This window comes from Zosterops lateralis (assembly GCF_965231275.1).
Source record: "Zosterops lateralis genome assembly, chromosome: 5".
NCBI classification, from domain to species: domain Eukaryota; kingdom Metazoa; phylum Chordata; class Aves; order Passeriformes; family Zosteropidae; genus Zosterops; species Zosterops lateralis.
In genome coordinates, this window is record NC_139766.1 from 71,884,925 (window position 1) to 71,909,440 (window position 24,516).

A 24,516-nucleotide genomic window follows, 5' to 3' on the forward strand; every position below is an offset into this window, starting at 1 on the left:
CATTAAAAGCTCTCCTAGTGAGGGGTTCCCAGGTGTTGAAAAATCAGAACTGCCCCTTTTTTGGGACGCGCGGATCTCTCGGCATAACGGGATGGATTCAAGGAGTGCCGAGGTGATGAAGCAGCAGCTGCGGAGCCGTTCAGCCCAAAGCTGCCCTGCAGTCCCCGGGAACGGGCCTGGCTCTTGCAGGGAGCTGCCCGTATCCCTGTAAAAGCGGAATTCGGTGGCGGGAAAGGCTCGGGAGACTTCATGTCTAAACCTTGGAGGTGTCCAGGGAGGCTTGCAAACCCTCCTGCTTCTCTCCGAGTTTGATCTGGCCGTAGGGAACTGAATACCAAGTTTTGGTTACAAGGGCACAGCTGTCAGGTGTGTTTTCCATCGTGGGTTTTTGGTTTTGTTGTTGTTGTTGTGTTATTTTTGTGTGGTTTTTTTTTTTTGGGGGGTTTTTTTTTTTGTGTGGGTTTTTTTTTTTTTTTTTTTTTTTTTTTTTTTTTTCCCTCGTGCTGGAAGAAAAAACCCTGAAAAGAGGAAACAAACAAAAGGCTTTTTCTTTTTTTTCTTTCTTTCCACGTGGCACCGTTGCTCGCAAAGAACCCCCACGGCTCAGACTCCGCGGGCTGCCCGGGGCCCCTCCCCTCCCTCCCCCCGGGGGCGTGGAGAGCTCCGGGCCCGGCACAGGAAGGGCTGGGCAGCGGAAGAGACGCAGCGGAAGGAGAAGCCCTGCGGTGGCGGTGGCGGTGGCGGTGGCGGTGGCGGTGGGAGCCATGCGGACCCGGCGCGGCACCGTCCTGCGGCCGCGGGCCGAGCCCCGCGATGAGCCCCCCGGTGACCCCGCCGAGGTGCCCGGCGGCCGCGCCGGCCCCGAGGAGCTGGCGGACGAGGTGGAGCGCTTCCACGAGGAGCGGTTCCGGGCCGTGATGGCCGCCCTGGAGAGCGGCGACGAGGCCGGGGACAGCGAGGAAGAGGAGGAGGAGGTGCTGGGTCTGCAGCTGCCCGAGGACAGCGAGGAGGAGGAGGAGGATGAGGAGGAGACGCAGGAGCGGAATCCCTTTGTGGAGTACAGCGCAGAGGAGGATGAGGATGGAGAAGATGAAGACGGTGAGGAGGATGAACATGATGTTGAGGATGAAGAGGGGGACCTGTCCATGGAAAGCGACTTGGAGGAGCGCCATCCAGAAGCCAAGCTCCCCCATGAGCTCTCCTGGGGCCAGCGCAAGCAGCTCTACTATGACACGGACTATGGGAGTGATGCCCAGGCCAAGGGCAAGCGGAGCCAGCAAGAAATCGATGCTGAGGAGGAGGAAGAGGAGCAGGAGGCTCAAGTCATCCAGAGACGGTTGGTGCAGGATCTGGGGGAGGATGATTATGGCCTGGATATGATCCAGGGCTACCTGGCTGAGCAGCGGAAAACCCATGATATCAAGGGGCAGAAAGTTGATAAGGATCTGCAGGCCCTTTCCAAGAAGGAGCAGCTGAAGCTGCTGAAGCAGGAGTCCCCAGAGCTCCTGCAGCTGATGGAGGACTTTGAGGTGAAGCTCATGGAGATCAAGGATGAGTTGCACCCGCTGCTGCAAATGGTCAGGGACGGCACCATCCCCCAGGGGAAGAGCAGTCGCTACTTGCAGACCAAGTATCACCTCTACCTGAACTACTGTGCCAATATCAGTTTCTATATGGTGCTGAAGTCCAAGAGGATCCCTGTCCACAGTCACCCGGTCATCGAGCGGCTGGTGGCGTACAGAAATATCATCAACGACCTCGCCGTTATAGACCAAAGGCTTTCCCCACAGGTCCGCCTGCTCCTCAGGAACTACTACGATAAGAAGGAAGAGAAGCTACGGAAGGAAAACAAGTTTTTAGTGTTTCTCACCATGGACGGCAAGAAAAATAAACCAAAACGTGCCTCTGCGCCTGTCAATGGCCAGGCTGCCTCTGCTGGATCGTCGGATGAGTCGGAGCTGGATGAGGAGGCTGCCCTGAAATACTACAAGATGATGGAGGAGAAGCTGGCGCTCAAGAGGAAGAGAACTGGAGACGAAGACGTGCTTGAAGAAGCAGCCGTGTCGGAAGGAGAGGACCCCAGTAAAAAGAGAGGGGTGACCTATCAGATGATCAAGAACAAAGGGCTCACGCCCAAGAGGAGGAAGATCGATCGCAACCCCCGGGTGAAGCATCGGGAGAAATTCCGGCGAGCCAAAATCCGGCGCAAGGGGCAGGTCCGCGAGGTCCGGCGGGAGCTGCACAGATACGCCGGGGAACTGTCCGGTATTCGGGCCGGCGTTAAGAAAAGCAGGAAGCTTAAGTGATAGTTATCTTTTTGTAAGAGCTGTGAGTAGCAGCACTGAATCCAATAAAACTTTTATATGTGGTGTTTGTGGGGTTTATTCTCAAGGAAGCTGGGAGTGGGGTGGTGTTTGGTTTTTCTTTTTCAGAGGGTGCCTTCTAGAAGGTGCCATCTCCAAGTGGCACAGGGCCTTCTCCACACTTTGCCCATGTCTGAAGGTATTTTCCTCTGTTGTGATGCTGTCGTGTTCCCCTAAACAGGAAGCCTTGAGAGATTGCAAGGAATGTTTCAGGCAAAGGGAATTAAATGGGCCATGTGGGACTGATGGGGAGATGGGTTTGGATGGAGGGACCTCTTGAGGGTGGGTTGAGAAAGGGGTTCAGCAGCTGTCACTTGCCTGCTCTGTTTTGCTGTCTTGTTCTGGTCTATCCTGTGTTGAGCTGCAGAGACGTGGTTAATAATAGTTAATTTTTGTTCTGAATAACACCTTTGTTAGCTCTTGAATGTATGGGCACTACTTTTAAATTACATAGTCCTACGTGGTCTGAAATACTGTTCCCCCTCCTGAATTCAGCGAGAAGCAAAGCAAGGACTTGTCTGGATTTTATAACCATATATGTGATAAACATACTAACTTCCCCTACGATAAATGGTAAATGTTGTTTGCTGCTACAGGACTCAGGAGCATTGCTGCACGACCACCTTACAGATGGGTAAGGTGTTATGTCTTCTGTGGGCAGGTGGACTTTGAGGATGTTGTGATTGCTTCCATGCCTCCTGGTGGGTAAATGCATTTTAACCCCACAATGAAGTGCTTTCCACTGACTCTGAGTGATCAGTTCCAATCTGGGGTGTGAAAGAGGAATGAGTGATAATTTTTCTGCAGTTTAACAAAAACTGTCTCAGGTAAACCTGGACTTGCGTCTGGGACAGGTTTCAGGGAGCCCATGCCTTGGTTTGTGTACCATACCCTCTGAAAGGTATTAGTTTTCCATTTGAAATGATTTCAGGAGAATAATTGCTTTATTTAGTAATACCTGCATATCATGGGGGTGTTTTGTGTGTGTGATGGTCTTGGGGGAAGCCAAGAGATTAGTGTGTGCTCCTGATCCTGTGACAGGCCAGGTTCTATAATACAAGCATGTAGGTGCTCTGCTCGTGCTCTGCAAGTGAAATGTGCTTTCATGGGGTTCCTGTGTAAACCTTAACACCCCAGGCAACTTTCTGCCAGGAACACACTGTTCACTGCTGGCTGGAGAATATTTTGGTAATGTTCCAGGCTGTTTGTTGAAGGGAGAGACAAGAATAAAATAAACTTAAGTTGGACAGATGGGAACAGGCCTGTCTCAGGTACCCCGGACAGGTCTTCTCCTTCGATCTGTGCTTACTCACCTGCCCTTAGTATGAGCAACAGTGTTGGCTGGTCCTTTTTCCCAGGGAGAAGGGTCCAGCCTTGCTGAGGAGGGAAGTAGCATTTTCCCACCTTTAACTCCCCACTGTGATCATGGTTGGAGACTGCCCGCTGATAATGCTGAGCTGTGCTCTGGAGGCTCTGCCAAGAGGTCAGTAAGGGGTAAGATGCTGGGCAAAAAAGCAGCTTAGGTGCTTTTTCTGGGGAGGGATGGTATTGTGTAACAGGCATCATTACATGGGGTGTGGAAAATACCCAGCAGAGATGCTCCCTGATCTCATTACTACAGAACATGCTTGATACAAAAATGAAGGGCTAACGGTCATTCATGGATCTGGCTTTGTGCTTCCTTGGAAAGCTCTGAGCAGCTGGCAAGCAAAATTCTGGAGACTTCTATCTGAGCACTTAATGAGGGAAATAACAAATTGGTGTGCCATTACAGACACATTCCCCAGAAACTCTGGGATTAGGCTGCAGGCTGGAGGGAACACTGCGTGTCAGTGGCCTGGCCCTGCCTGCCGGCAGGTGGCACAACACAGCTCCTGGGTTAATGAAGATTAACCAGGCATTATCTCCACTTGATTAGTTCAGAGATTGGGCAAAGCCATAAACATAATTCCCATGTGCTTTTAGGTATGGCTGATCATGGGAATGCTGTGATTATTAATGCTGTGGGAGGGGCAGACACTGTACAGTGTCTCTAAGAAACACCTGGAGTAATGTTTTGTGTTGAAGGAAAATTCCTGGTGGAGAACAGGTTTTGAAAATCCCTATGGAAATGGACACATGAAATCAAGCAAGGACCACAGGTGATCAGGAAAAGAAGCAAAGAGTGGATCAAAGTCCTGGTTAATGCTGCTTTTTCCCTTTTCCAGTACTGCTTCTGGAGAAGGTGCTGACACTGCCAAGAAATGCTTGAGCCATGAGATGGCACTTGGCCTTGCCAGCATCCTGCTTGGAGAGGGCTGGCAGCCTCAGCAGCACCTAAAGCAGGTGGGGAGTCACCTCAGGTAACAGCTTTGTCTCACCTCCATCACCCTCACAGCAGTGGAAGTACCTGCCCTTGGTTCTCTATCTGCTTGCTTGGAGCACCATAGTCCAAAGGACAGTCACTCCTGCCCACACGTCCATGTAAATGATTCACATTTAAACTGACACAGGCAAAGTGTAGGAAGCTCCAAGGTTTGAGCTATTCTTTTGTTTTTCTGCACCTGGAAGACAGGGAGGGTGATGAGCATCCAGAGTAAGCCTGGCTGCCTTAGGAAGCTTGGGCAGAAAAGTACAGTGGCAGAGAGGGGGGACAATGCTTTCTGCATCACAACCTGAAATTTCTATTTATATACAGCAGGGAAAATACATTGAATAACCCATGTGGAAATGCTGCTGCCTCAGATTTTGTCAAGCTTTTCCTAGCTGTGTAGGTTTTCCTAGCTGTGTTCCATGCTATTCCATCACACACAGTCTGGGCATTGTTTTACTCTTGTTAGCATGTAGAAATTCAAAGATTCAGCTGTGAGATTTGTAAAGTGGATTAAAATCTGTTCAATTAGTTGCAACATCTTGCTTGACTCGGGGCAGTGCTGGAAAATCAGTCTCCAAAAATCAGTAGTTTTGCTTTTGCAATTTTAATGTGAGATTTAAAAAGAAAGCAGCAACGTGCTTCATCTTAACCCAAGTGCACGGAAGGCAGGGTGTTTCTTTAAAAACTGGCAGATTTATGTGCTTCCTGCCTGCTGAAACCACCACAGTCCACGTTAATCCTGAAATTCCCAGTAGCACGCTGTATTTGACAGATTTAACACCAAAGAATATACTTGGACTTTGTCCCCTTTTGTCCCAGGGTCTCAAAACGCTGCCGTCCCTGAGCTCCCGCGCCGGGACAAGGCAAAGGGGGGCAGGAGATGATGTCCTGGCTCCGCTGCCCGGGTCAGAGTCCCCGCACGAAAGGAGGGCGGCGGCCCCGGGGGCGGCCGTGGCCCCCCGCTCTCCCGGCCCGGAGCCGCTCCCGGGGGCGGCGCTGGGGCGGCCGCGGCGCTTCCCGGCCGGGGCGGGGCGGGGCGGGGGCCGGGGCGGCGATGGCGGAGGCGGAGCGGGCAGCGCTGCCGCCGCCGCCGGCGGAAAGTTCCCGGGACGGGCCCGAAGCGGAGCTGCCCCCCGGCATGGAGCGGCGGCCCGAGCCCCGGGAGGCAGCGGCGGCGGAGGAGGAGGAGGAGGAGGAGGAGGCGCGCCCTGCCTCGCCGCCGTTCTTCCTCCTCTACCCCGGCCATGGAGGCGGCGCCGCGGCCGCGCCGCCCGGGCTGTGGAGACCCCCCGCGCCCCGCGGCGGGCCCGAGCTGCCCGTGCTGGTGCTGAGCTACCCGGGGCCGGACGGAGCCCGTGAGTACAGCGGGGGGCCGGGAGCCTCCCTCGGGGCGGGGTGGGCGGCGGGCCGGGGTCTCTCCTGGGCTCCGCTCCGGGCCGGGGCCGCCCCTGCCCCGAGCGCTCCGGGCGGGGAACGCGCCCCAAGCCGCCCCTGCCCCGCGGGGCTGCGGGAGCTCCCGGCGGCGGGAAGGGCAGCGGGTCCCGGAGGGGGCGGATGGGGGGCCGGGTGTGAGCCGTGCCGGCCCAGCAGCTCAGCGAAAACAGCCCCAGGGAGCCCTTTGAGGACAATCGGTGCCGCCCTTGGAGAGCCAACAGGCTGTCCTGGACGCGGGGTGTTAGTTTGGGGCTGGGGAACCCCCCTCCGGCTTCCTCCTGTGTTGGTGCTGAGGACAAATGCGAGGCGAGGCCACTGCACGCCGGGGACCCGAAGTACGTTGCTGTGTGAGGCGTGTTGGGTGGCAAATAGCGTTCTCCTTTGTAAGGTTCCCTAAGATGATGTTCTTGTGGTGTATTCGGGGAAGCTGGAATACTCTAAAGTACTTGTGTGTGTTTTAAAATCGAATAAGAAGTACATGCATGGGTGCGTATAGAAGAGATCTTCTCTTTTCCATCCGTACTAAAAATAACCAGCAGCTTCATTCTCTGGGCTGGTACCAGAGTGTGTGTGACTGAGCTTTTGGCCTTTGCTTTGTCACCTCCTGTCCCAGTTGAGCGTTCACTCACACAGGAGCTGATTTGTTTGGAACGGGTGTCTGTTTTTTTTTCTCCTTTGGAAGCTGATGTACTTGAAGGCATTACTCAGCAGAGCTAGAATCAGTGAGGTAAGAAATCCATGTCTGTAATGCTAGGAGGAGGTGAAATGCCCTGACTTTGCTCTGAGCTCTATGAAGGACTGTCTGTGACTGCCAACTTATGTCCAAAGTCCCTCCCTACTAAATTGTTTCAAATGACAAGCCCCTGTCAAAACCTTCAGTTTTGCTTGTAATTTTTCCCTAATCAAGAGATCTTTATTCATAGTAAACCCTGTGATGTGCATGCAGGGGGTTGAGCTACTTCTGATAAAAAAGAAGGCTTAAAGAAAAATATTTAATCTTAGCTGTTGAAACTTTGTGAGAAGCTCTTATCTGGATGTGGGGAAACTGGAGCACTGAGATGAGCACATTTGTGCACCAGGACATAGTGGAGAAGCTCAGTGGTTCAGCAGTGCTTTTCAGTCAGCCTCATTCTGCAGTGATTATTCATGTGAGCTTTGTGAAAAGCCTTTACAAGGTGCCTATAAAAGTTCCCTTGTTTTTGTGAGCCGTGGAGGTGGAGCTGCCTGTGCAGTGCCCTGTGTCACAGCCCGCTCCGGGACTGACTGATGCAGTGAGAGCCGTGTCTGGATGGAACAGGGATCAGCATCTATTTGCATGGTGTCTTGGATTCTGTTTCTTCTGGGGCAAGCTCTGTCAGTAAATCACTTTTTTCCCACCATCTCTTTTTTCTTGTTGTGGTTTTTTCCAGTTCTCACATTTCTAAGAGCATCTTCCATTTCTTCCCACAGAGCAGCAGGAGCAGTCCTGCTGCAAAGTTGTAGGTGTTACAGGGAGGCAGTGGCCACTACACTAAATAAGTCAGTATTTCACAATACTTTGGAGGTTTATTTCAAGTCTTTTTTCTTTTTTCCTGTTACAACTCAATCCTTGAACTATTCTGTTGTATTTTCAGTTGATTCCAAACATCAGCTGAAGGCCAGAGCTGCTTAGGGAAGGAGACTGCAAAAGCGCTTCATGGCAGCAGCACCTCTTACTTGTTACAGGTGTTTCTGGACAGAAGGAACAAGAGGATGTACTTAAACATGCTGTCCTGCAGCAAAACCTTAAAGTGCAATAAAAGCAACTTGATTAGGCTGTCCTTGAAAAAACCCCAAACCTTTTATTGCTCCCACTGAAAGCCTACCCAATATCATGATACTAGAAGTAGCCTTTTGCTTCCCTTTCCTTCAGTTACGAGATTTACTTCAATCCTTAAATAACCTCTCCGTGTTTCACAGTAGGTAAAGAAAAACTTATGTCACTTCTTAATTAAGAAATTGTTACTGGTTTTTGGATTGTTAAACTCCCTTTTTCCCATTCCTGTTTGAGCTTGCGGGGTTGGGAGTAGCTGCTGTTTGAGGTAATGTGCATATCTGTGCTGAACAGAGGCAGTCAGAAGCAGACTTTGCCCTGTAGATGCTGTGTTGCTAGTTTTATCTTTTTAGATTACACTCCATGTCAGAGATGGCTATGTCCTTTTTTGCTCTGCAATCTCTCATCATGACTTTCTCCTCATGATGGAAACGCAGGTTGCTCACGGGCTCTGAAAATAAAAGTACACCCAAAGATGCTCCCTGGAGTCCCAAGGGTGGTTTGGAAATTTGTTTGGGTTTCTTGGCATAGATTATTCCAATTCATTCAGCTTTGAAACTCAAAATGCTATGCTCCCAAATACTGGTGCCTGATGGAGTGCTTGGTGTTCAGGTGGTTGGTCTTAAAATTCCAGTGCAGTCAGTGTGTGGTTCTTTAATCTTAAAAATGTTTTGGCAGAGCCTTGCTATGTTTTGCAATCTAGCCAAAGCTTCTAAGGGCTTGTGCCAAAGTGTAGCTCACAGGAGGGTTTGTAGGACCAGTCAAAGCTGCCTGACTGGTTTGGGATGGAGAAAGTGGTTCATCCTGCACAACCTCCTCTGCATTTATCCATGATTTGGGTTTTCCTGTGTCCATGACCATCCTGGAACCCTGATGGAGCCTTATCAGGTGCTCCTGAGTTGCCTGGTAGTTGTATGAAAGGTTTTATAAAAACACAAATGTTTGATACCTTTCTTTCATATCTTCATGAGATGCTTTGTTGCTTTTATCATTTTGGGGCACAGGGTGGGGGATAAGGGAAGGTTTGTGTTGTGGTTTTCAGGTGGTGATTAAAAGGTCACAGGTCAGTAAGTTAAACAGTTCCAGTTTGGAGGTGTTTTTTTTTTTTTTTTTTTTAAATAAGTTAAAGAACATTTTCCAAGTACTTCAAGTATCCCTTTGGAGTATTTGCAGCAAGATCGTTGCATAAATGAGTCTGAAAGTAGAACTCATCCGGAATAGAATGACTGGCTTCTGTTATTTCTGCATGTTAAAAGCAAACCAGTGGAAGTTGAAGGGTTCCCAGTTTTTTAGCAGACCTTCCCTGTGATCCTGATGTGTGGGGCACTTGCCTGTGCTGAGTTCAGCTGAAGACCCGCGTTGTGAAATGGGAGCTGCAGGGTTCCGCCCAGGGCTGTTGGTGTTTCTAATTGTTTTGAAAACAAAGAAATTAAAACTGTCTGTTAATGAGATCTGTTGGATAATAGCTTGAGCAATAGCTTATGGTGCTTTGTTGATTGTAAAGCTTTTGTTTTGACCGTGTGCTGTTTGTTTAGACCCTGTCCAAGGGTTAACAAGGGCCCGCAGCTGTTCTGTAGCAGTTGGTACATGGCCACTTGCACTGTGTGTAGAATTTGGGGTGGTGCGGTGTGGATGCTGCAGCCAGAGGCTGTGATTGCTGAAGGGCTGTATAAATATACGAGTTAAGATGCTGTCAGCGCGATTTACACTCTGTTCTCTTGGGGAGAAGAAACAATAGCAATTCTCGTTTTCTGTGAAATAATTGCCCTTTGCTGCGCTGTCAGAGCAGGCTGCGTGGTGCTTGCTTGGGTTTGGCCTAATGGGGAAAGAGTTGCTGAGTCAAAATGTGCTGCACTAAGCAGGAAGTTTTCGCCGAAAGCAACTGCTTCCTCTTGCCAGTCAAAAATAGCAGCTCTTAATCCTTTTTTCCTTTACGGGACGGGTGCCATTTCCCCCCAAAAGCTGTTTGCATTGGCACGCTGAATTCTGTATCCAGAATTGGCATTTCACATCCCTAAGAGAGATGTACATTCTTTTTGTATATTTGTAAGGGGAAGGAAAAGCAGGGAGAGCAATCAAGGTCCCAGACATTGAGGGTGTGTTCTTACCAATGTATTGTTCTGGTGACAGTCTTCTCCAAGGCTCACTGTCCGTCCATTTCAGGTGGATGTTACACATTTGCTCTCCTCAAATATATTGGAGCCACGCAGGAATGAAGTCAGATAAGCTAATTCATTGGTACCTGATAGCATTGTTGAAGTGGGTGGTGACACTATAGCGACCTTGGGAATGTCAAGCCTGTTTGGTGACTTGGGACCTCTTGTCCTGTGTGGATTGGGGACGTAGGCGAGGTTCAGCCAGCCAGGAAGGGACAGGGAATGCAGTGCTGTTATTACAAAATACTATTATTTTGTTATTGTTGTGAGCTTGAAAGCCTGTTTCTCTTCCTGCTCAGAGACAAAATTTCTTTGTCAGCCTCACCTCAGCAGCACAATTTTCAGGGGAGGTTTTTAAAGTGTAAGATTGGGTCACAGTGTTTGTGGTGTTCTCCTTTATTGTCCTTCCATGTGCACCATGCCCTGCTGAAAAAGCTTCATCCTCAGTTATCGGAGTGTTTAGAGCCAGATCATTTTTCCTTCTTGTTACTTTGAGACAATAACTCCATCCTAACCTTTTTTTGTACATGGGAAATGTTATCTCCAAGGCGCCTCCTGAGAAGGCGGCACAGCGAATAAAACCCAAACCGCGCCTCGCACACACCTCCCGCGGAAACAAAGGTGCGGATTGAATTCCTGTAGTGGCACGCAGGGATGCGAGCGGAATACAAATGTGGCTTTGTACCGCCGGCGCTGCTCCTTTGTATTCCGGGGCGGGGGGCGCAGCCGCGCTCTGCCCGCTCCCGGCGCGCCGGCACAGCCCGGCCAGGAGGCGCCGTGCCCGGCAGCGCCTGACCGCGGGCCCCGCATCAGCAGCAGCAGCAGCGCCTCGGCAGCATCCTGGGAATCGCGGGCGATCACATGAGCCCGGCTTCCCAGCCCCGCTCATTAGTCAGCCATTTTGGTCGCCACCCTGCTCCCTGCGCGCAGCCAATCCCGGCGGGAGACGGACCGGCGCTGGGCTCTGGGCGCGCCGGGACACGGCCGCCTCTCCGCTCGTCCTTTGTTTTTTTCCTGGGGTCATCACCGCAGGAAGACGTTCTTTTTCCTTCTGCTGCTTTTTTTTTTTTTTTTTTTTCTTCATATTTTTTACTTGCTTTTCCCTGCCGGCCGTGGTGCAGAAGCCAGGTTTTGTGTGGATGCTGAGGGGCGATAGCCTCTAGCACAGCTGGAGACGACGGCGGTCGTGGAAAGGAGGGAGGCAGAGCTAAGCGGGAAGGAGCAGCGTTTTTACCTTGCTTGATCTATGAAAAGGCCAGAGCCGCCTCTGTGACCTGAGCGATCTGTCCTTTAATCGCAAGGTATTTCCGATTTCTTCTTCAGAAAGCTCTTGTTTTTAGTCCTTATTTCGCCCCCGTTGTTGTTGTACCAGCTGAGTCATCATGTCTGCTCTGACGCCTCAAAGCGACATGCCAACCCCCACCACAGACAAGATCACTCAGGCTGCCATGGAGACCATCTATCTTTGCAAATTCCGCGTGTCGATGGACGGAGAGTGGCTGTGTCTGCGCGAGCTGGATGACATCTCGCTGACTCCCGACCCCGAGCCGACGCACGAAGGTACGGTCCGGTCCGGCCGTGCCCCGGAGCCCGCCCGCCCGCCTGGGGAGGAGGGGGCGCTCCCGGAGCTCCTGCCGTGTCCTGCCCGCAGAGCCCGGGCACATCCCAGGGCGCATTGCTGCTTCAGGTGGCCCCCGGAATTTGTCACCCGGCCCTTTAAGGCAGAGTGGTGATGGATTATCTTTTTTTTGTGTGTATCTCAGGAAGGAAGAGAACATTTAATGGTGATTTTGCCCTCTGTTAGTGAGCTGCCAGGTAGTACCTGGAGAGCACAGTGGCAGCGCCCCAGCGTGTGCCTGCCTGGCCGTGGGGAGTTTTTGGAAAGCCCCGGCGATCACGCAGCGATGCCCGTTGTCACTGTCAGGTGACGATGCCATCACAGTGCCCCGGCTCTGCCTCTGATGAGCGTGCTGCTGCTGTTTGCAATGGCTCGGAAGCCTGAAACGTGGAGGTGTAGCACGTCTTGCTCTCCCCTGGAAAAAGGATTTGTGGTCTGGGTGGATAAACAGTTTAACACCAGGACAAGGATTGAGTGCTCTGAGAGTACTAAAATCACCAGGGGTCATCTACGCAGTGCTCTGTCAATAAACAAGTGGGGAAGAAGGAGAGGTGATGAGTTTCTGCAGGTGCTGAGGTTCTATGTGCCCTTGCCGGATGCACCTTTTGGTTTTGGAGCAAGGAGGCCTCAGCTTCTCCTGCCTGACCCTTTTCCAGTATCTCCTGAAATGCCACTTCACCAAGCAGTCTCGCTTGACCCGTTTAATGCTGCCTGGTTAAGTCAGCAGCCTCAGACGTTGTCCTGCTGAATGAGGCAAGTGAAATTGTGGTGGGGATTTGGGCTTTAAAATAAATTTCCAAGGGATAATTTAATTTCCATTTGATAGCTGCTTTCAGTGACAGTAGCCCTTGGGTTTGGATTTGGCTTGCCAAGTACTTAGTCACGCAGTGGGAGGTTTCAAAAGGGGAAATTTAACATTCCCTCTGAAACGTATCCCAGGGGTTCAGGGAGGTGAGGACAGGGTGAGCAGGAATTCGGTTGTCTTCCAATTCCCATGTGTGTGACACTGAGACCTTCCTTGGTCTTACTCCAGTGTTTTTCAAGGTGTAATTACAGTCACTCTCTGGTGAATACCAGAAGGGGGTTAGAAAACAGCATTTGCTCATTTCTTTACCATATTATTTAATTCATATGATGAATTAAATGTCAAAATGAATGCAAAAGTCAAAATGAATGCAAAAGACAAAATGAATGCAAAAGAGCAGTGCTATAACAACCTCCCTGGAGATCTTTATGGGTGTGTGAATTAAGGTTGCTCGTTGGTTGTTTGGGAGGGTTTGTGTGGATCCAAGTCGTGTTTTGAACAGAGAAGGTCAGGAAAAGCATTGACAATGGGAAAGCTGACACAGCTATATCCCGGTGTTGGGTCTGGTGCTACTGCATCAGCACTGCTGCTGTGTCTGCAGGCTGCACACAGGTCAGGGGGACCAGGAGCATGGCCTCATGTCCCTGGGAGTGTCTCCAAAAACCTCTGATGTGCAAAAGTAGGCATTATGAAGAAAGAAGAAGAAGAAGAAAAAAGAAAAAAAAAAGGTAGAATTCTGCCAAAGGCGTAACAAAGGGGGACAGTCTTTTCCTTAGAAATCAAGACATGAAGTATATATTGCAGTAAGTACTGAATCTAACAGCTTGTTGGAATAAAGATAATAAGCCTTCAGTTTGCTTCAATTCCCTGAGCTCTTGCTGCTTCTGGTGAGTTTTGTCCCTGGCCTCTCTTCACCCTGTGATGTGCTGTGCCCCCAGCCCTCAAGCAGCCATCCTGCCTTTAGAGCCAGTCACAGCAATTCTAGTCCTGCACAGAGCTGGAGCTTGAGAGCAGCTAAGCAAAACTTGTCTTCAAATTAAAAGCAAGCAGCAGATACTGAGTTGCTTGCAACTGTGTTTATTCCATATAACCTGTAGCATGGCTGCTCAATTTAACAATAAAAGCAATTAATACACTTTTTCAGGTGATTGAAACAATTCTGTGTGCATAAGAAAATAAGCAGATTCTGCTGTTCACTGTAAATCTGCTTGGATTAGAAAAATAACAATTTTTTTTAAGCAGGCTGTGATTCCTAATAAGATTCACAGAACCTTATTGTTCTCTGCAGGCCCCTCAAAATTAAATGTGATACTGGTGGTCATTAATCTTGTTTGCTTACAATGTGTGTGACGTTCTTTGAGGCAACTTTAGGGATGGAGGTAAAAAAACACCTGGATTGTATTTCTGTTGAATGTTGAACAGTGTGTATATGGATGGCATTGAACACTGGTCTCAGCTTTGGAGAGAAGTTACACAGAATGGCCTTTTTTTAGGCCATTTTACTGGATGTTAGATTTCTGTCTTGAATAATCGTGAAGAGCTTCACGATAGGGCTGTGGAAATTTTTGTCCTCATGGGATCACCTTGTAACAGTGTCCAGAAGGAATACATGTGCTAACTCGAGAGAACTTTTCAAGAATTACAGTATTCCTCTTTTTATTAATCTTCCTCAATTGCACTAAGAGGAGCAATTGGAATTAGAATCTATAACATGTGAAGATGAAATTATCTTTTCTATAGGGCAGAAGCTAAAGTCAGATTTTTTCTCTTTTTTTTGGACCAGTAATTTAAAAGTTTTAGGTCCTGACATGCACTTGTGTGGAATGCCCTGACAAGGAGTTGTAGAGCTCTTCAGGAAAAGCAAATGTTCTTAAAACCTCCTGCCCATTATTCTGTTGCAGTGCTTGTCGACTCATCCATCAGATTTTACCTTTTCTCTCCATTTTCTATCCAAGTGTTTTTCCATGTTTCTTTGTGTGCCTCAGAATGGTTTAGGGAAGCAGCATAACCTTGCTGGTTATACTTTTGTTTTGCAAACTGGCAACTGCTAACTTGGGTTTAGGATTTCTCTAGTAGTGTGGAACAGGAGCAGTAAACTCGTGGGAGAGGTAGAATTTTTCAGTGCTTCAGGCCTTTCCCAGTACAAAACAAATCCGAATTGTACTGAGAGTGGCAGGGACCTTCCAGGTGTGGACAAAAACGTGCATGAGATGGTTCTGTAGTTGGATAAGACCTCTTAAAACACATCTGGTGATAGAAACCCCTAAATAGATGACATGTTTGAAGGAGCTGGAGACCAGATCTAATGGAACATGAAGTCAGTAAATGCAAGTTAAATAAATTACAGTATGTTCATGGTCGTAAATCTTGGGAATAGCAGTTTTAGGACATGTAATCCAGACTTCAGTTCAGAAATTACTTTTAAGAGTAATTGTTTTCTTTGCTCTTTTAAGCTGTGTCAGTATAAATGAAGTCAGAGCTGGGGAACTTGGGGCAGGTTTATATCCCTCAGAGGTGGCAAGTCCAAAGTGCTGCAGAGAGTCCACTTGGGTGTCAACCAAACTGGGACATGAAATATGGGGAAAAAAACCCAAGGGTTTGGGTTTTTATTTTCTTGATGTAAACTGTGAAGGACTAAAATAGGATGAGAAGTTTCCCATAGCAGTTAGTCATGTGTTTCCCTCTGAAAACAGGCTGGTTGTGCAGAAACATTCCTTATAGCTGCACACAATTGAAACATAGAGAAATTGGGTAATTATTTGATGATAATCATGTGGAGATGGGAGTGTGACTTAGGGTAGCATTGAGCTGTGGGTTCATGTGATGAACACTGGCTGTTTGTTTGTCCCATAGGTGTAATGGAGAGTGGGCTGGGAATTTCCAAGTTGTCTGTACTTTTTATTTTCTTTCCTTTCCTCCTGGTTTGTTGCAGATCTTTGACTGCTCTTTTCTTTTGCATGCAAGACTCTCTGTATATATGTATATTTAGAGATGGAATTTTTACGCAGTGGGTTTTAAAATAGATACGTTTTTTAAGCTACTTTGTCCAGAGTAGATGGTTCCTGGCATTGCGGGCTGCAGACTGCCTAGTGGCCTCCCTGATTTTGGGCTTGCAGGGTGTTTGAACATGATGCTGATACCCTTTGCTGATCCCTTTTCTTTGTCAACAATTCGTGATCCATCAGGTTGGCAAAACGAACCTGAAAGAATTAGTTATGTGCCTCCCATAACACGAACAGCATCTACCTAGTTTTCTTCCTTGACCTCTTTATTTGCTATTAAATGTATTCCTGAGGTAACGAATATCAGAATGCAATTGAAGTATGGTAATATGACCAGAGGTTCCCCTTTCATAATGAGGGAATATTTGCCCAGATTTGGGCCAAGCCTTTCCCAGCAGCCCCAGCAGCAGGGCTGACCTGGCACCATCACTCAGGGCTTTCTGTAACAAGCTCAGTTTTCACTTCCCAAAACTGTTGCCTTGGGGATTTTTTAGGTTTTTTACTGACAGCTCAGCTTCTCCTTACAAGTTTGTTTAAAATTTCTGTACTTAAAAATAATTTTAAAAATCCTGACCTATTTAAAAACTCGTGACTTTTTCTTCCCAATGTAGCAAACTCTTCCCTGTGAGGGTGGTGATGCCCTGGCAAAAGCTGCCCAGAGAAGCTGTGCCTGCTCCCATCCCTGGAAGTATCCAAGGTCAGGCTGGGGCTTAGAGCAACCTAGGATAGGGGAAAGGTGTCCCTGCCCATGCAGGGGACAGAGTCAGGGGGTTAAATGGGATGAATTTCAAAGTCCCTTCCAACCCAAGGCAGTCTGTGATTCTGTGGTTCTATTTCATCTGTCTGGAGGAACTTGATTCTCCTGTCAGTGTGCTTTATGTGAGGTGATGCTCATCGGTTCAGAAAGATGTTGACTCTCGACTCTTATTTTAGCCTAATAACTTCAACCTTTAAAAACAAAGTAAATGTTGAGCAGCAGTGTGAAATAATTCTGATGTTGTTCATTCTCCCGGGGTTTACTTGTAAAGGCTTTCTCTGGCTTGGGAAAATACCCCTTCAGTGAGATGCTGCTGCTGTGTCAGCAGAAGGGAGTAACTGCAAACCCCTCCGTTGTCCAAATAACAGATGGGATTTTCGTGATTAATATTTTAGAGACAAGTTCTCCAGTCCCTTCCTGAAGAACTGGCTTGAGTGTTCATTCCAGTGGGATATTCAGTTCCGTAATACTGATCTTCCTGGGAATCTGGTTGGAATGAGTTAATCGTGTTATGGAGACTTAAAAGCTTTGGTCATCCTGTTTTCTAAACTTGGTACATATGGAGTTAAATAATTTCCACAATGATTAAAAGTATTGAATTTTTCACATCCCATAAGGACCATGGAAACTATAGAGTTTTGGGTCGTCGTGATTCTTCTGTGGGAACATGTTCTTCCCCCACTGTTGCTTGTTGGTGGAATTTCCAGACAAGTGGGAAAATGTACAAGGTAAAAGAAGACGTGAACTCTATGCAAAGTGCAACTGGATGCATGGAGAATGAAGGAAATTAGGAAGGAAGGTGCTAATTAAGTGTGTGCTTTTGCCTCTAAATCTATGCAAATGCCATAGTACCAGTTTAAATTCATGCAGTTCCTGCTAGTAGGAAGATGGGATTATGGCTTGTAGGGATAGAAGAGAAGAAAATATTTGTGACTCCTCTGGATATTTCTCTGGGAGCTTTATGTGGGTTGCTTGCTAAGGGATAAAAATAAATGAGAGAGGTGAAATGCAACCTGACAGTTCTCTCTGTCCCCGTTACCCAGGTACTGGTAAATCTGGTTTTGGTTATATGTTCTTCCCTGTTTGTGCTTTGTATTAGGAAAAAATCCAACCCCTCAGTATGAGATAAAAGATCTTGCAGTGGTGGTGTGTGCCATGTAGGGATTCCGGATGATCAGCATCTGGATCTGAGTCCTAGAGTCCTGTTGGTGCAGCAGGGTCCCGGGAAGCATCACAGCTCCATCCACCACAGTGAGATTCAGTCTCCCGACCCTTGGGAACCTGCATCACCTGTCATGAGAGACCAAAAGCCATCAGTATTGTACTTGGGGGAGAGCATCAACAGGAATTTCCTCCAGGGAAAGTCCTCATTGTTCCTGCAGCAGTGCTTAGTCTCAGGGGAATGTTGGTGAAAATCTCAGGTTTGGAGGAAAAGAGTTCAAAATGATCCCTGTGCAGGGTGAGGGGCGTGCTGAGCAGTGGTGCTGCAGCTCCCAGGGCTCAGCCCTGTATGAGCTGGATGGCGCTGGGACTCCTGGCTGTTGTTCCAGCCGTGTTGGAGCAGTTTGCCAGGCCTGGCTCCCGGGGCAGGAGGCTGGCGCTGGCCCTGTGTGGGAGGGAGAGAGGGAGGAGGGCTCAGCAGCTTCTGGGCTTTGCTCAGGGCTTCGGCACAGTTAGCTCGGGAAGGGGGACGGAGCCTTTCCCGTGCTTTGAGTGTTCTGCCAGGTGCGGGTGCGTAAGTAGGGAGTGAAAAATGCCCAGGGTCCAGGCATTTGTCTGACTTGGCTCACTGGGTTTGCAACAGGGACTTAGTGGGTGTGCTGAAACCAGTTATCCTTGTCCTGCCTGCTCCTCTCCCAGGATACCTCCCTGGTCCTGCCAAGGAGAGAGGTGCTTTCTTCCCTGACTGGGTCCTCAGGGGATCGTCATCAACCTATGACCCGTATAGGGCTCAGCTGGGTCATCTCTGCAGGGTCTGTCATTTGGAGTGAGGGTCATAACAGTTTAAGCTCTGTTGAGCCTTTAAAATGCCCTCAGTGTGTGTTTTCCCTGAACGTGCCTGCTTCCCACGTATGGCTGTTCCCCTGCCAGCAGCTCTTCTTGGGGCTGGATATGAGGAAATCGAAGCAAAAGCTGACATTGCATAAATATCACAAGTTTAGTGCTTTTACCTTACAAATAAAGTGATGCTTTTGTTGCTTTTCTTTTTAGGATGTGCTTTACAAAAATGTTGCTTGTGTTAATGCAGAAACAAAGCTTCTGCAGCTTTACTGAAGCCTGCCCTGGTCTGACTCGGGGAGAAAAATGCTTTGCTCTATTGCTTTGTGCAGACTAATGAACCTTTTTGACTTGCAGATCTCTCGCCACTCACTATGAATTAAGTCTTGTATGATGCAAATCTCCCTTTCAGTTATGCTTTTCTTACACCTTGATTTTGAATGTTTCCTTTAGATCACGGCTTGCATGACGTTTTTCTTTCTTTTCCTTTCCTTTTGCTGTTTGCAAAGACTCTTGGGAGGATTTGACAGATGTGGTGGAGCAATTGCGCGATGATTCCGAAGGTGCGTTCCACACCCACATCTCACAGCTCTTGTTTGTGCTAATCGTTGGCTTCTGCACTATTACTTTGAGCCTGAGTGCAAAATGCAGTTAGTTCTCCTTTCCAGTGCCAGTAGCTGTGGCTTTCTTGTATTTTCTTGGTGTTGCTTAAATAAATGTTTGCAGTTTTTTTACTATTTTGACTTGGAGGTAGAAGAAATGAATCAGCAAGGGCTATTTGCCTTCTCCTAAATGCTTTCAGAGGCAGTAGTTTCCTGAGCCTGGCAGAAGCACAGCTTAAAAGATTGCAGCAGCATATGGAAGCTGAATTTAAAAAAATATTTCAGAAATCACCCTGAAGCTTCAGATTTTCTGCAGTATTTCTGTCTAGATACTTCTGATTTTCTGGCAGCAATTGCCAAGGCTTGGCAAAAAAATGTTTCTGAAACTTGTATTGCAAATTTTTGTTAGAACTTGTGAAGTACTAAATGAGAAACTTACTGTGCTTCTTTCTTGATTTTTAAAAAGGATGCAAATATGAAATAGTCAAATCCCCAATGTTGCAAGTGGTCAAGCAGATTGGTACTTTGATGATTAAATGCAACTGCTCCTGTTTGGGATTCAGGTGTTGCAGCACAAAAGGCTGATGTTCTCACACCCTGAGCACACTGATCTTTGCTGCTCATCTTCCAGGAAGGTGCTGACTTTAACTGCTGTGCTGGTTCTGTGCCTGGGTGCTTGCCCGCAGCCTCCTCAGCCACAGGCAATGCCCTTCTCTCCTGGTCCAACAGCCTGTGCTGCTTCTCAGAGAAGGGCATTTACCAAGGCAGGCCTCAAGGAAAAAGAGGGCCTTGAGACTTCTTTTCTTCATAAAATATTGTGTAAGTTGTTTTGCATTAATTTTGTCAGGGGAGAGGGGTTTCTCTGCCACACGGAAGCAGCCCTGCTGAATTTCAGGTTATTTTAAGTTGGTGTTCTTGATGTAAGATGGACAACCTTGATGGAATGCTAAGGAATTGGCATTGCTTTCAGTGGGTTTATTCACTTCTCCAATGTCTCATCATTCCCTGCCTTTGATCCAAGTTTTAGCTTTAGTTGCTTCTTCCTTGTTTTAGAGTAAGTATTAGGAGTGCTAAAATTTATTGTCACCAAATGAGAAGTGCCAAGACCAGTCACAGCTTAATCCTTTGAGATGCTGTAGTATATTGACTCTTTCTTGACTTTCAGGTTCCTGGGTACAGATTGTACCTGTTAAACAAATTGCAGGATTCTTGAATGCTTTTGGAAACATCTTCTTGGAAGCAGCTGGTTAGGAAACATGTCTGTTCTGTAGAAGCTGCAGTATTTAAGTAACAAAATGTTCCCAGAGTTTGATTCCTTCATTTGAAACCCAGATCCTGTGGAAATGCAAAGTTCAAGGGCTGGGGATTTCCTTTTTAAGGTTTACAATGTGGGCTGTATAGGAAAGCCCAGGCAGAGGTTTTGCAGTTGGAGGCAGAAGGAAACTGGAGAAGGGACCAGCTCAGATGGAGTGTGCCAGGTCCACACCAGGATCAGACTTGTCCCAGCTTAAAGGCAGCCTGACAGTTTTACTGTGGAAAAGTCAGCCTTGCCTGCCTACCTTGCCTTCTTTAAAGGTGTGTGTGGTGCAGTACATCAAGCAAGAGCATCAATTACTTAGCATTTAATTTTTGGAATAAACCTTAGGGATTTTATCCAGTTTCACACTATATAAGCTAACTGGTTTGCAAGATGAGGATCTTGGATAAACTGCACGTGCAGAGCACAATTGCTCACAGCAGACAGACTAAGGAAGAGGAAACCTTGGATTAGTGAGATTTGGTAAAAATATTTTTCTATTGAAGTTGGCCAGTGACCATGGCCAAAGGAGCATTTTCTTCAATGCTCTCTTGCACAGTTCCTTTAATTCTGTATTAGGGATTAGTTTGCCACCCAAGCAGAGTCATTTTGGGTGCCTTGCTGCCCATCAGATCAGTGGCCTTGGCCAGTGAGGAGATGTGATGAGAGAGGATGAGGTGGAGGTCTCTGTGTGCTGGCAACACTGTGCCTGACTCTCTCCTCAGTCTGCATTCCTGGTGATGGTGACTGTTAGCTACACTGCAGGTCATAAAATGGATCAGAAATCCAGAGCAGGTCTCATGCTCGGGGTATCTCCAGATCAGCCAGAGCCATCACCTTCAGGCAGCAGTAGTCCTGAAAGGCAATAAAAACGCCTCATGAAGTTGAGTCTTTCTGCAGTCCAGTGCTGCTCTGAGCATTGCACTCCTAAATAAGTACTTGGAAGTTCTCTAAACTATGAAAGTAAATTTAGACAAGGAGACTCCTGGTGCTGCTTCGCTCTGAAGAAGAAGGGGAATGAGAGAAGCTTTGTCCTGGGCTGCTTTTGGAGGGACTGAACAAGAGAGCTGTGGTATCGGGTTTGGATGCTGGTGCTGCCCTGGCTCTTCCCTCTCCCTGTGCTGGATTTTTCCCAGCCCACAGTGACATGCACTTGGGTGTGCGTGTATTAGCTGTGCTCTTGGGTCTTTCTGGCTGGTGGGTGCTGACAGGGTACCTCTTGCTTAGATCTGTAGTCTGAGGTGTCCTCTGGGCAGGTCTCTGCTGCCAGGAGGAGTTAATTCACTTGTGGAGGCAGCAGCTTGGCTCAAGGGTCCCTGGCTGTTGGCAGCAGCCCTGGATAAATGGACCTTACAGGGATGAAACTGCCTGCACCCAAGAACTGGAGCTCAAGACTTGGGTGTGAGTAGCAGGTCTAAAGGTCTGGATGTTTCTAATATGGTGGAGGAAGAGTATAATCCTGGGAGATCTGTGAGTTTGGGGATTTAGTATGATCTGTCAGGAGCCATGAAGATCAGCTCCTCACTCGTGAAAACCAGTGGCAGTGTTAAAACCAAGAGAGAGAAGTGAGAGTTGGCTCCATGTTACATCTAAGCTTAAAAAAATAGTCTTGCGGAAGAGAGATGTGAGTTGGGATAGAGACACATGTAGCTGGATTAAGTGTGAGGGGCTCCAAAGTGATGATCTTTATATGGAAGAACAAACCACAAGTGGAAGACTCTTACCTGTTTGTAGCTGGGAATGTGAGGTGGAGCAAGTGATGGCTGTGACAGTCAGAGACACATTGTTGAGATGCAAAGCACAGGATGAACACCAGGCTCCAAATATCTTTCTTGAAAATAGGGAGTTCCTGTAGTTATTTCAAGTATTAAGACACCCTCAGTATGATACATTCTCTTCCCATGCCATTGCGCCTTTGGCCCTAAACTGCTAGTTGGTGTTAATTTTTCTCCACAAAAGGCCTGCAGAGTGCCTCCTGTGAAACTCACTACCCCCAAAATGCCTTCAAAGCTGAGGGGGAAAAAAAGAACAAAGTGGGGTGTTTGCTGTAATAAAACCAGCTTCTGTTGCTCACCAGCATTGTCCTCCCTTTGTTGCAGACCCAAATTACCTCATGGCCAACGAGCGCATGAACCTGATGAACATGGCCAAGCTGAGCATCAAAGGGCTGATCGAGTCTGCACTGAACCTGGGCCGCACGCTGGACTCCGACTATGCCCCCCTGCAGCAGTTCTTCGTGGTGATGGAGCACTGCCTCAAGCACGGCCTCAAAGGTAGTGCCTCAGTGTGGGGTAGGAACAGAGCTCTGCAGCCTGCACGAGACCCAAGGGAGGCTGAGCACTGTCACCGCTGGACTGGGCAGGCCAAATGAAGGCACCTGCTGGAGGGGGAGGTTGAGGCGTTGCAGGTGCTTGCTGTGTTTAAAACAGCAGTTCAGTTGTCCTGGCTGTAAATCAGTGATCGGGGATTAAATTGGCTTTTGGCAAGCTCGTGATTCTTTTTTCTGCCCTTCCCTTGTGCTTTAAGAGTGCATCCCCTTGCTGGAAGAGGAACTGCAACCCTGGAGCTCCTTTCTCAAGAGCTGTCTAAATGGAGGGTTTGGGCTGCGTGCAGCTCGTGGCTTGAAGCTGGTTTTAAAGCAGAGCATGTGTTTGACTGTGAAATCCTGAGTCACAGCTCAAATGGCTAAGTGCAGACTTGTCCTTTAGGTGCTGCCCTTGCATGGTAGTAGCTGGAGATGGGAAGCAGAATAGCAGAGTCTTCAGGGCCCTTCCCACCCAAACCATCCTGAGATTCCAGGACACCAAGTGCCTGCCCAGCAGCAGCCCCAGAGGAAGTGTTCTGGCAGGATTTGGCTAATTCGTTCACTTGTTTGAGAATGTATTATATCAGCATGGGTCTAATGGGCAAATTTTTTATGTCTTTGTTTTTTAGCAAAAAAGACTTTTCTGGGTCAAAATAAGTCATTTTGGGGACCTCTAGAACTAGTAGAAAAACTTGTTCCTGAGGCTGCAGAGATTACAGCAAGCGTTAAGGATCTCCCAGGGCTGAAGTAAGTACATTCTTTTATTGCCTGAGTACATATTATGGGTTTTATTGTGAGAAGGATCCTGAAGAAGAGAAGGAAGGCAAACAGAACCTTCAGGAATACATCTGTCACCTTCTGCAGATAAAAATGGATGGTTTCTCTCTTACTCTTCACCAAGAATCTGCACCAGGAGAGCACAGGATATATTCTTGCTCTGTTGGAGCATGGCAACTTATGGGCAGCAGTGCATTTACTGCTTGTGCCTCAGGCATGGGAACAGCCTTTATTGAGCATTTATGAAGTCAGACTCAAGAGGAAGGAAATTAACAGGAAGGTTATAACAGTTTAAATAGTTTTGAGGCTCACGTAGGTAATTTTTCTTTTAAATAACTTCAGGTAAAGTGTATGTGAGAGGAAAGCTTAAGCACCAAGCTGGAGAAGATAGTAGTTTGTGTTAAAGAGGGGAGTCAAAAAGCCACAGAAAGCATGTATTACTTGTAAAAGTTTCGTAGGAATTTCAGACATCACATTCAGGCTTGCCTATTTCATGGTAAAAGAAACCGTAGGAAGCTTTTAGCTTGGAATAGAAAAAATAGCTAAGAAGCTTTTGTATGAGCATCAGGACTAAGGATGGAGTCATCTTTGCTAAAATAATAGGTGAATAAATCCAATAAATTGCATTTGGGTTACTATTTAATCATGTACATACAGCCAAGTGCTTTTCCTGGAGATCTGTGCAGGACTCCTGCAGCAGCTGACAGGACCAGTGCTGTGCCAGGGCTCCTGGCACCTCCTCCTGTTGTAGAACACTGTAACAGGAAACAAATGGAAGTAAAGAACAGTTCTAGAGTGCGTTTCTAAACCTTGTGTTCACAATGACCCTGTGGAAGGGCCAGATCCTGTTAGTGAGTCAGGAGTGGGCAGTGCTGGCCGTGGCTTCCTTGGACTGCTGCTGCTTGTGCCAGATGAGGTCAGACATCCAGGTCAGCATGTTAGAGTGACACGCTCCCCATGGCTGGCAGAAAAGAAGGGAAAGACTGGCACTAGAGCCCATGGCATCCTGTGAGGGCATTCAGGAGGAGGAGAACAGAACTGAGTTGGTGTTACTGAGCTGTCTGGCCAGATTCCCATCCAGCCTGACCCACCCCAAGGAGTGGTGTTGGGCAGCTGTGCTGGTTTGTGCATGTTCCTGTGACTGAGGCAGAACTGGTTGTGATTCAGAAGGTGATGAGCTGAAGCAGCTGATCTGTCTGGCAGCATCCAGCAGGGATAAAGCCAGGGAAATCTTTTCAGTGTGGCAATAAAAACCTC

General features: G+C 48.0%; 2 protein-coding genes across 6 annotated transcripts in view; both read left to right on the top strand.

Moving 5' to 3' along the window:
• The first annotated feature begins 85 nt into the window (after positions 1-85).
• UTP3 (UTP3 small subunit processome component) lies at positions 86-2,960 on the top strand. The gene has a single exon (XM_083862184.1). It carries the CDS (start codon positions 765-767, stop codon positions 2,304-2,306), a length of 1,542 nt encoding a protein of 513 aa, XP_083718310.1. The 5' UTR covers positions 86-764; the 3' UTR covers positions 2,307-2,960.
• A 2,795-nt stretch (positions 2,961-5,755) lies between these two features.
• Positions 5,756-24,516, top strand: part of RUFY3 (RUN and FYVE domain containing 3) — a 31,191-nt gene continuing 12,430 nt past the window's right edge. For 3 of the 5 annotated variants that reach the window (XR_014590145.1, XM_083861778.1, XM_083861780.1), the window contains exons 1-3: positions 5,756-6,071; positions 22,277-22,450; positions 23,112-23,229. Coding sequence is in view for 4 of the 5 variants with exons in the window: in XM_083861778.1 (XP_083717904.1) it covers positions 5,771-6,071; positions 22,277-22,450; positions 23,112-23,229 (593 nt within the window). In the remaining variant the exon portion in view is untranslated. Of the gene's footprint in view, positions 6,072-11,465; positions 11,659-22,276; positions 22,451-23,111; positions 23,230-24,516 lie in introns of those variants that run through there. The other 2 variants (XM_083861779.1, XM_083861781.1) reach the window with 1 other exon arrangement.

Bases quoted from the DNA above. Each gene is read 5' to 3' on its own strand.
- UTP3 (XM_083862184.1), top strand. From the start codon at position 765: ATGCGGACCCGGCGCGGCACCGTCCTGCGGCCGCGGGCCGAGCCCCGC.